The following is a 12,120-nucleotide window of genomic DNA, read 5'->3' on the forward strand; positions in this document are numbered from 1 at the left end:
ACTGCAGTTTACCAACAAGGCTGGCACAGGGCAGCGCCAAGCCCTGCCTGCTTCCGTCCTCTCCATGCTCTGACTCCTAGCCATCCTCAGACACTTTTTATCCTAAAAATTAACTGAATCTAAAACTGGCTTCCCTCTTTCTCTGAAACACACACACATAGACTTACAGAGATTGTTGTCCTCTATATTATACTTAGCCATGCATCAATAGCACTAACCTATAGCATATTTGTGTTTTCCTCCTCCAGTGTGTCCAGAGAAATGTGAGAAGAGGGCGTGCACAGATTCGGGTGAGTGCTGTCATCCTCAGTGCCTGGGAAGCTGCACCAAACCAGACAACGATAGGGCATGCGCCGCCTGCCAGCATTACTTTCACGAGGGCCGTTGTGTTGAGCACTGCCCACCAGACACCTACAAGTTCGAAGGCTGGCACTGCATAACCATGGACATGTGTGCCCACGTTCACCTGCCCAACGAGGTGGACTTCGTCATCCACAATGGAGAGTGTATGCCAGATTGTCCACCCGGATTTACCCGAAATGAGACTCAAAGGTATGCTGCCTGATTTGGGGGTATATGATCTCCTCCAGACCACATTTTGAAAATAAATGTCACGCATGACACAATAACTCTTGGTTGTTTTGAGTCTAAGATGATGAAAGCGATGACTTGCAGTCCAGTGAATGAGTCAGATGTTAGTTCAGCAAATGCTGTTACTGTGCGAGTGAGCAAATCACAAGTTGGATCCAAAAAGATAGCTTATGAGATCAGACCTCATAGGTCTTTTTGGCAGATTTATTCAAAAACTAGCAAGAGATTGCAAATAGAGATTTTTTTTTCCATAAACTGATAAAGCAGATTACCATGGTAAAAACAGTGTTATATTAAACGCATAGCCTCTAGTGACAAAACTTAAAGGATTAGTCCATTTTCTTTAAAAAAATTCTGATATTTTACTCACCAACCATGTCATCCAAAATGTTGATGTCTTTCTTTAAGTCGGGAAGAAATTATGTTTTTTGAGGAAAACATTCCAGGATTTTTCTCATTTTAATGGACCCCAACACTTAACAGTTTTAATGCAGTTTAAAATTGCAGTTTTAACGGATTTTAACGGAACTAAATGATCCCAAACAAGGCATATGGGTCTTATCTAACAAAACGAATGTCATTTTTGGCAAGAAAATTAAAAAAATATGCACTTTAAACCACAACTTCTCGTCTATCTCCGGTCTTGTGATGCACCAGCGCAACCTCACGTAATTGCGTAATGCAGTGGAAAGGTCACGTGTCACATATGAAACACAGATTTGCGTACCATTTTAAACAATAAACTGACACAAAGACATAAATTAGTATCATTCGACATACAACAACGTCTGAACGGTCCTCTTTCTCCACACTTGTAAACACTGGGGCGTGAGGTCGCGCTGGCGCGTCACAGGACCGGAGATAGACGTTGTGTTTTAAGTGTGCATATTTTTTATTTTTATTTTTCTTGTAAAAAATGACAATCGTTTTGACAATCGACCCTTATGCCTCGTTTGGGATTGTTTATAGTACTTTGAAGCTGCAATTTAAACTGCATTAAAACTGTTAAGTTTTGGGGTCCATTAAAGTCCATTAAAATGAGAAAAATCCTGGAATGTTTTCTTCAAAAAACACAATTTCTTCTCGACTGAACAAAGAAAGACATCAACATTTTGGATGACATGGTGGTGAGTAAATTGTCTGGATTTTCTTAAAGAAAATCGACTAATCCTTTAATGTTTAAAATTTAGGGCTGTTTTTTAGGGAAAAAACAGAATTGTGTTAAAAGTAGTTTAAGATTATTAAAATAATCTTTGGCACTTCTGATGTGAAATATTAACATAGAAACTGTTATTAATTTAGCACTTCATTTAGTTTTCCATGTCACATTTTATGTGCCTACTACACATTTTGTTTTCATCTAAGAACTAGTCAGACCTGGTTTTGACTCAGTGCTGATGTAGCGGTTCCTCTTTCACATAAAGGCCAGGGTTCAAGCGAAGACTTTAAGCATAAACACCTCATGAAGCAGCGACCTTGTGTTTGTCAAAAACAAGTCTAAATATACTTATTGTTTTGGCGAGACGCAACAGTCTAGTCACGGTTCCTTGGCATTTGCCCACTTGGAGTGTGTATTGCTGTGTTCTGACCTTGGCTTTCTCTGTCTCTCTTTCTCTACCTGCAGTATGTTTTGCAAAGCATGTGATGGATTGTGTGATAAGGTCTGCGAATCTAAAACAATTGACTCGGTGGATGCCGCTCAGTCCCTGCAGGGATGTACGGTCATCAGAGGCAACCTGCACATTAACATCCGGCGGGGCAGTAAGTTCACTCCTCTCTCTCCTTCCTCCATCACAATTCCTCTGAGATAGATTTCTCAAGCACAAAAGAATGACCAGTTCAGGCTCGAGTCACCCACCTTCACCTTGCATAACAACTAGTCAGTTTGAGAACCTGAAAATATCAGTGAATTTTTAATTTAGAGATGCAACAATTAAAAAAAAATTCTACTGATACGATAGGTGATTATTCAGACTGATACCGATAGTTTGGTTAGTAAATTAAAGGAAAACACCACCGTTTTCAATATTTTACTATGTTCTTACCTCAACTTCGATTTAATTAATACATACCTATCTTTTTTCAATGCGTGCACTTAATCTTTGTACACCGTGTCGTGAATGTGTTAGCATTTAGCCTAGCCCCATTCATTCCTTAGGATCCAAACAGGGATGAATTTAGAAGACACCAAATACTTCCATGTTTTCCCTATTTAAAGACTGTTACATAAGTAGTTAGACGAGTAAGTATGGTGGCACAAAATAAAACATGCCAATTTTTTTAATCAGATAAAAATGGGTACTATATTGTATGACGGAAAAGCACTTAGTTTGCAGCACTTCAAGCACGTTCATGATGCGCTGTACAAAAATTAAGTGCACACATTGAAATAAGATAGGTATGTATTAATTTGTCTAAGTTAAGGTTATAACAAAGTAAAATATTGAAAAACGGAGGTATTTTCCTTTAACTTTAGGGATGCACGGAAAGGAAAATTCTTGGCCAAAGTTGAATTAAAATAAAACTCAGCCGAAAATCAAACAACCAAATAATATATATATTTTTTAATTTTTCGAATTATTTTGCCAATTTTCTCACCATTGCACAATAATCTTTTTACTGTTTTTATTTCACATTATTTAACAATACAATTTTTTTTACATTTCAGCAGTCATTACAGGGCCTTTTTACACCTGGTCACTTCTTTGATCAGATAGCTATAGGTAGACTTGTTAAAACTGTTTCATTTACATTCGACCACATAAATTAGTTTTGGCTAATCGGATATTAATCCGCTCTTCTATTCCCGCGCAAAATGCAAATAACCTATTAATTGCAGCTGACGCGCACCTGCGTTTAACAAAGCGGTCTTACAAAAGCTTATTGTTAATAAACGTTTTATTTCTCGTTTAATATAAGAGTGTGTCATAGTATAACTTTACTGGTTCTAGGAAGTTTTTATTACATACTGCTGACACTTTTCGTTATACTCTGATATGAGATAAAGAGCTAAAGTCTCTTGTTCTCCATGCTTGTACATTCATCAGACAAATCCGAAGGATCACCACTGACGAATCAAAGACCTCATTGTTCGGTAAAATTTATTCAGCTTTTTCACTTTTTCGACCAAACACCGAAAATGTTTTTTGCTGTTTTTGGCCGAATAATTTCGGTTGCCGAACATTCGTTACATCCTTAATCAACTTGAATTAACTAAATTCTAAAGATTACATTTCTCAAATGTTATTAATTTAATATATGTCCATTAATATTGAACATTAAACTAATGATGTTTCTTTACATTTTCTATACACAGAGCTCAAATTCATTGCATTTTCCTGTTCTCTTTCGATTTACAGAATTGGCCTGTAAAGCCGACTGATTTTATACTTTTATCGACAGAATATTGGCCAGTATATCGGTGCATCTCTAATTTAAAGTATAATTTCCAGGCATGAAAAAGTCACTCATGGTTATAGAATTTATGCATTTGGCAGATGCTTTTATCCAAACCGAATGCTTTATTACAATGATTTATCAAGTGAGCTACAGCTTTTAAAATCCATAAAATTGTAAAACATTTTTTCTAGTTTTGCTTTATTAAACAGCTGGAGCTCGTACAGAACCCTGCCAGGATTCTGACACAACCAAAAGAACCAAACGTAACACACCAGTCCTTGGGTCTCTACATTGGCTTCCAGTTGCATTTATAATCGAAAGCCTCTGCAGACGGCCTTTTCCATTAATCACGGATGACTGGAAAGGTCATGGAAACTCACTGGTGAAAAAGTGTGAGAACTACATTAAAACTACATGTATATTCCATGAGTGACACAATACGGCTCACGGGTCGCTAATTCTCTTAGCGGTTTGATGTGGAACAGTTGCTGCCGCCCATGTATCACTCACACATGAAGTGATGAGTTACTGCAGACACTGTTTGTCTTTTGGGATTTGGTTTGTGTTGCTCCAGTGTCATCTCTCTTTATTTCTCTCTCTCCCAGATAACATTGCATCAGAGCTGGAAAGTTTCATGGGTTTGATCCAGACGGTTACTGGATATGTAAGGATCAAACACTCGCACACTCTGGGCTCGCTGTCCTTTCTCAAGAGTCTTCGATACATAAATGGGGAAGAGCTCACTGAACAGTAAGACTCAAGCTTTTTTTGCACACTTCAGCTATCCTCATGTCATTTTGATGACTGATGATGTCGTCCAATATGCTCGCTACATGTCTCACTGAACACCACAGTTATTTGTCTGTCTGCGACTGGATCATTTGTGAGAGGAAATTGGCCGTGTCAGTGGACGACTGCTGCTCTACATATTTCTGCAATTAGTTCAGCGCAAACAACTCCATTCAAACCCTTTCATGGGCAGTATTGAGAAAGAGCAGTGAAGACTTGTTTTTTAAGATTTTTTGCGTCACATTTATAGACGGTTTCAGCTGCAACAACATAAACAAACAGCTTTTGTGGACTAAACGCAACTTCCGGTAAACTTCCACATAGAATCAATAACAACAGTCCTTTAACAGTAGTTAACAAGGGAAATAAATGACAATCATATCTAATGCGTATCAACTATTACACTGAGCTAACAGTCTTTCAATCTAAGCACGATCTAAGCACACGGCGCATGGTCTAAATGGGCGTGTCCATTGCCATTTTTGCTAATTTAGCGACGGGACAAATGGTTTGTTTCGCACGGTCGAAAACGGTTGTTCATATTTTCCTAATGAGTAATGGGTGTGTTTTGGGCGTAACGTTCAATAAACCAATGAGAGTCTTATCTCTCATCCCCTTTAAAAGCCAGTTGCACTTGCGCTATGTCTAATCCCTATTTAGATGACGGACTTTGTAAACTGAAAAACTAAGCGGAGGAAGAAGACCCCCAGTTTAAGAATAATGTTAAAAAAAAAAATTGTTTTCATTTTTATTGAAATATATGAAATATATATTTTTTTTAATTAAAACCTATAAAAAAGTTTTCTTTCAGTCATAGAAGTACAAATAGCCAGTTTTTAATTGCTGTAAATGTATTGATATCCTACATAATCATTGTAATCTTATAAAATAATTTGCAAAGATGCAAGAAAGAGTTTGTACTCTAAAAATACAAAGATGAGATAAAAAAAAATCAAACGTGCGGAGAGCCAAAGCGTTTTAGCACTCGGACAGCGCCATGGGATTTTTACAAAGCATTACTTAAAATGTTTCTCATCATATACAATAAATCCATAAGTTAGCATTTAAAAATAGATGCATTTTTTTAAGCAAAGCATTTACTTACTTACCAGGCTACAGGTGAAGCAGCTCTTTGCGCCTTCTAACGTCCCACAATCGGTCCTCATTTATGTCCAAGAGACTCAATAATAATCTTTTACATTAAATCCTTTAATCTTTCATTTTTAAAAGCATTTTTGTGCTGCTGCGCATTCATGTATGTGATACGCAAACCCATGTTGTCGTCCCGTTTATAAGCGCATGTTTCTAACGTACATATTACTAATGTGCTCCTTAAATAACAAAAAACACTTATTGCGCCATTGACTTTAGAGCAGGTTTTTGTTGGTCAATGGCGTAGTCTATTTTAGTTGCCTCAAAATAGCAAGGCGCCAACAATGCGCCTGAACACACCTCGTTTTCAGACCAGAATGCCCATGGGCGCAAAAGTGGGCGCAAATGCATTTGCTATTTCAACAATGTGGCGCTAAACGTGAAAATGATAATTGTGCAGGGTTGAAACTAGCAAAAGACACTTGCGTCGCTCATTGCGCTGCATTGCGCCGGGTCTATGATAGAGCCCTAAAAGTTCACTTCGATTGAGGCGCGTAACCACGACTATGCAATGTGCGTTTATAGTGTAGAAAAAAACAAGTGCATTGTACTAGGCATTGTGTCTAGTTAAGACGCAGTGTTGGTCAAATGCCTGAAATAAACAGAAGAACATAAATATTTCTTGTAGGACTTGTTGTCCTTCACAGTCCTTTTATTGTACAACATGTTTCTTCAAGGGTTTCCATAGAAACGAATGAAAGCAATAAAACGTCAGCCTTGTTGGAATGTACAGCTCAGAGATCTCTGCATCGCATTGCTTGACACGCAACAAATCGAAAGATACAAAAGTGCACCGGAAATGATTTAACTTTGATGGCTTTGATCAAACAATTAATTGCCGTCCATCCTTTACCAAAGTAACACATCTTTGTGAAACGAAATGTATCCTGGCTTATTAATATCTGTTGTCCGATTAATTTCATGCCTGGAGTTTTAGAGTACATGGCAGACGTAGGGTGTGGGAAACTTCTCTGGCCTCTTGTTTTTAGTCTTGCTAGTGTTAAGTTTCATCAAGAGGAATGCTTGTAAGCAGCGCAGACATTCTCTACGTTCCTGAGCTGTTCAGTTGGGCGCAGCTGTACTAGACTCTGTTAACTCTCTACTGAACCCTGATCTCCTTCTGTGTCTTAATGAAGCACGATCTGCACACAGACTTCAGTTGTTGTTTTTCCACACATATCAAATTCATCACGTGTCAAACCAGATCAGATTCTTCTCATTCCATTCCTGCTTGTGTTAAGTTCTTCTTAAATGATAAATAATGAATCTATGAGAAATTGTTGGACTTCATGTTGTTTTTGTGTGTGTTTTTCGAACTTTAGGATGTATGCGTTCTCTGCGGTGGACAACCAGAATCTGCAGCATCTGTGGGACTGGGGCCAGCACAATCTGACTATTAAAAATGGGAGATTATTCTTCCGCTTCAATCCCAAACTTTGCATGTCTGAGATCCGGAAAATGTGGGAGAAAACGGGTGTCAAGGAAAAGATGGAAGAGGATGATATTCGTGGCAATGGAGAAAGAGCAAGTTGTGAGTAGATGCAGTGTTTGCTGCAACTGTGGAGACTGTGCAGCTCCACAGCAAAAGAATATGATTTATTATTTGGGCAGTATGAGTTAAATGTGATGAGAGTGTGTACCATGAAATAATGGCAAAATAATATGTATTGTACCTTGTATTAGGCAGTTTTACTATTTGTAAGCAAAACAGCTCAAACTCTCATAAAATTATTTTTTGTGCCATTTTTGGCTTTATTTGATAGACAGTATGTAAGGAGAGGACATGAAAGTACAGGGTGGAGAGAGTGGTACGGGAACGGCAAAGGACCTCGTGCCAGGATTCGAACTCGGGTCCCTGCACCATGTGTCGGAGCACTGCCCACTACCACGGATATGACATCATGTTTTTTTTTATTAAACATAAATTAGTTTAAAAAAATATAAAAATCTTTTTCAAATATCATACAAAGTGTCTTAATGGCATTATGCTCCTAAGACAGGGGTTCTTGAAGTTTTTCAGCATGCACCCCCCTTGTGTAGGGTCTATCCCCCCATCTCAAACTTAGAATTTTTATTAAACTAAAACATAATAAATTAAACAGAGTAGAAAGACTTATTTTTCTTAAGTTTGATAACACAGAATATATGATAAATTAATGTATTTTATAAAAAGTTTTAACTCTTTCGCCGCCAGCTTTTAAAAAAAAGTTGCCAGCCAGCGCCAGAATTTTTCATGATTTTCACAAAAGTTTAATGTCTTCCAGAAAATGTTCTTCTTTAAATATATAAACGTACAATATATTAAATTAAAGAACTGCCTTCATTTGTTCTCTTTTTATCATCTCTCAAATATGGGTAGGTTTCTTCAAAAACAAAATTTTGAGCAAAACGCTGAGATAATTCCATTTTTGTGAAGTACTTAGAGATCAAATTCAGAGTGATCCTCAAAACATACACAGACATACAGCTGTTTGCCCTAGGGCGATACTTCCAGGTTTTAGAAGTTGTGGAAGACCAGTACACCTGGTGGATAATAGCGGTATTACGGATTGTTGGAAATACTCGTCATTGGCAGGGAAGCGTTTTCTCTTAAAGGATTAGTCAATTTTCTTTAAAAAAATCCAGATAATTTACTTACCACCATGTCATCCAAAATGTTGATGTCTTTCTTTGTTCAGTCGAGAAGAAATTATGTTTTTTGAGGAAAACATTCCAGGATTTTTCTCATTTTAATGGACCCCAATACTTAACAGTTTTAATCCAATTTAAAATTGCAGTTTCAAAGATTCTAAACAATCTCAAACGAGGCAAAGGGGTCTTATCTAGCGAAACGATTGTCATTTTTAGCAAGAAAAATTAAAAATATGCACTTTTAAACCACAACTTCTTGTCTTCCTCCGGTCCTGTGGCGCGCCAGCGCGACCTCACGTAATACGTCATCAAGTCAAGAGGCCACGGATGACGTATCGAAACTACGCCCCAGTGTTTACATGTCGAATGTATGTCGAATGATACTAATTAATGTCTTTGTGTCAGTTTATTGTTTAAAATGGTCCGCAAATGTGCTTTTTATATATGTAACACGTGACCTTTCCATGGCATTACACAATTACGTGAGGTCGCACTGGCTCATTACACAGCCAGAGTAAAAGACGTTGTGGTTTAAAAGTGCAATTTTTTCTTGCCAAAAATGACAATAGTTTCGCTAAATAAGACCCTTATGCCTCGTTTGAGATTGTTTAGAGTCCTTTGAAGCTGCGTTGAAACTGCAATTTTAAACTGCATTAAAACTGTTGAGTGTTGGGGTCCAGTAAATTCCACCAAAATGAGAAAAATCCTGAAATGCTCCCCCCAAAATACATAATTGCTTCTCGACTGAACAAAGAAAGACATAAACATTTTGGATGTCATGGTGGTGAGTAAATTATCTGGATTTTTTTTTAAATGGACTAATCCTTAATGGCGGGGAAAGAGTTAATTCCGTGGCTCCCAATTTCAAAACCACGGTCCTAAAGTGTTTAATCAGCCTTATTGTGTTTTTAACCGATTTCAACCTAGATTTAATTTACACTGATAATGGCTTAGCCGATATGCTTGTATATTTCCACAGAATGTAACTGCATTCGAAACTGTGAGAAATTAACATAAGTGCCTTTTCTAATAGCACTTAAAGTCCTAGAAGCTCATGAAAGATGGAAAGACAATGACGAAACCTTATTTCAGCTAAAGATCTCTTACGGGTGCTTTTACTGAAATCCCCTCTTCTAGGTGAGAGTTATATTCTACAGTTCACGTCCCACCAGACTCAGAGTACTCGGATAAAGCTCACTTGGGAGCGATATCGACCGCCAGACTACAGAGACCTCATGAGCTTCATAGTCTATTTCAAGGAGGCGTAAGTATCTGACTGCTAAAACAACTTTTTATTTGAGATACAGATATATTATATGTGTAGACTGTGTTTGAGACATCAACGTTATATATCTCTGTATAACTGTATACAGAAAATATATTTACAATGTATAAATATAATTCTCTTATCTTCTTCAATACAGACCCTTCCAGAACATCACAGAATTTGATGGACAAGATGGGTGTGGCTCTAACAGCTGGAACATGGTGGACGTGGACCTCCCTCAGGACAAGTCACAAGATCCAGGGGTGCTTCTGTCACCTCTGAAGCCCTGGACACAGTATGCAGTCTTTGTGAAAGCTGTTATCCTGGTTGTGGAGGACAAACACATTCTGGGAGCTAAGAGTGAGGTGGTCTACATCCGCACCAATGCCTCTGGTAGGATTCGCCATCATTCCCTTCACTATCCATATAAGAGTGTACGTATCTATATATGATACGATAATAATGGCGTAATTACAAATGGAAATACTTATTTTTTTCTTAGCGCCATCAATGCCTCTTGATGTCCGTGCGTATGCCAACTCCTCTTCATCCCTGTTGGTGAAATGGTCACCTCCTATCTCTCCCAACGGAAACAAAACCTTCTATCTACTCCGCTGGCAGCAGCAGGCAGAGGATCGTGAACTTTACCAGCATAACTATTGCTCTAAAGGCACGTATTCACTTTGAATGTACACCGTCGGGTGTGTACACACACCAACCCCATCTTCAGCTTTTCATCCCCCTTGTGCTTTGTTAAAGTCCATTATCCTATTTATTACATAGCTACTTGGCAAATAAACAAGTAGACATGCAATATTGATTTGAGATTAGTATACAAGAAGAAAGAGCCTGCCAAGTTATGAGCCTGAAGGTAGCACATCTATGTAGGAAACTGGTTGCGGGTACAACGGCCCAAAAAAATCTTTGACAGCATAAACCAACATATTCACAGACACATGTAGCTTTTTTATGCTATCTATCTCTTCATGTTTCGTAATACAGAGCTAAAGATTCCCATCCGCATCTCAGCCACGGCTTTGTCAGACATCGAGGGAGACACCAAGCCAACCAAGTCGGACGCGGGCGGTGGTGAGAAGGGCCCGTGCTGTCCCTGCCCGAAAAACAAGGAGGACTTGGAGGCAGAGGCTGAAGACCGTTCCTATCGCAAAGTCTTTGAAAACTTCCTTCACAACTCCATCTTTACACCACGGTATGACGCACGCACTCACAGCACAGTCTGAATCGGCTCTTAGGGTCATATCAAGCCAAGATTTTGAGTAGTTGGAAGGGTTAGGTTGACAATTGGTAGCAAAGAAGCAAGGTTGGTTCCAGTTTACAACAGTGGCCTGAAGCCTTTCATTTGTTCAGTCTTCCAGTAGAGTGATTATCAAAGTGGGGCTGAGCTCATAGTCTCAAAGCTGCTTTATTTAATTGAATCAAAACCAGAATTTTGGAGGCCCTGACCGGTGGCTTAATTATTCCAACATGGGGCTGACAAGATCGGAACATGAGGTTTTGGAAAGGATAGCTGCCAGCAGCCGAGGCTGGACTGGAATCAGATGGCAAAGGTACGGAGCTGAGAACTCCTGGTCTGTGCGGCCACGTCGTTGCTGGGGCGACGGTGGCAATTGCGTATTAAGACTGTAATTTGGGATGCAAGAACAGAGGCAAGAAAGGAGAGGGACAGAATTAATGAGGTTGGAGAGCAGCCGCGGGCTGAGGGTTCGCTCCATGTTAGGCTTTTGTTTGCTGAAACAGGGAGTGACATCTGCATTGTGTTATCTGTTTACTTTGCTTGTGGCATCGGATGTTTTCCTGTTGAAGCCCTCCTGGCTCGGGAGAAAATACATCATTCAGGTTATCGAACGCACATGCTTTGAGACGTTCGAAGGGTTAAATCAGGACGTACGCCCTGAGTGATATATAAATCTGGCTTTTTTTTTAGTGGGTTGTTTGTTTGGTTGTGTGTGTGTGTGTGTGTGTGTGTATTTGGGGCAAGCCTAGGAAGTTGTGCTTAAATTGATGTCGCCAAGCATCTTCCACCACTTAGCCCCTCCAAACCTCTGCGTTAGAAACCCTGTTTTCATCAAGGTAATGGTTTGTGGTTCACTCAGGGACAGTGTGATGCACCACATCTGAAATCAATAGAAAAGAGATCTCTAAATGGAAATAAATATGCTTTAACAGCAAGAATGCTTATGAAGTCTTTTGTCTCCAGCATTAATGACTTCTATTTTCATCCTTTCAACCTGCTGATTTCTTTCTCCAGGCTTTATTCTGTAATAGTTGCT

The 12,120-nt window shown here is 38.9% G+C and overlaps 1 protein-coding gene across 3 annotated transcripts in view; it reads left to right on the top strand.

Annotated features, from left to right (window-relative positions):
• The window catches only part of igf1ra (insulin-like growth factor 1a receptor), a 123,729-nt gene that overhangs the window by 86,090 nt on the left and 25,519 nt on the right, over positions 1-12,120 (top strand). For all 3 annotated transcript variants that reach the window (XM_055173323.2, XM_055173321.2, XM_055173322.2), the window contains exons 3-10: positions 249-552; positions 2,216-2,352; positions 4,596-4,740; positions 7,254-7,462; positions 9,700-9,826; positions 9,987-10,222; positions 10,332-10,499; positions 10,832-11,039. In XM_055173323.2, the coding sequence (XP_055029298.2) occupies positions 249-552; positions 2,216-2,352; positions 4,596-4,740; positions 7,254-7,462; positions 9,700-9,826; positions 9,987-10,222; positions 10,332-10,499; positions 10,832-11,039 (1,534 nt within the window). The remainder of the gene's footprint in view (positions 1-248; positions 553-2,215; positions 2,353-4,595; positions 4,741-7,253; positions 7,463-9,699; positions 9,827-9,986; positions 10,223-10,331; positions 10,500-10,831; positions 11,040-12,120) is intronic.

This window comes from Misgurnus anguillicaudatus, chromosome 15, assembly GCF_027580225.2.
Source record: "Misgurnus anguillicaudatus chromosome 15, ASM2758022v2, whole genome shotgun sequence".
Taxonomy (NCBI): domain Eukaryota; kingdom Metazoa; phylum Chordata; class Actinopteri; order Cypriniformes; family Cobitidae; genus Misgurnus; species Misgurnus anguillicaudatus.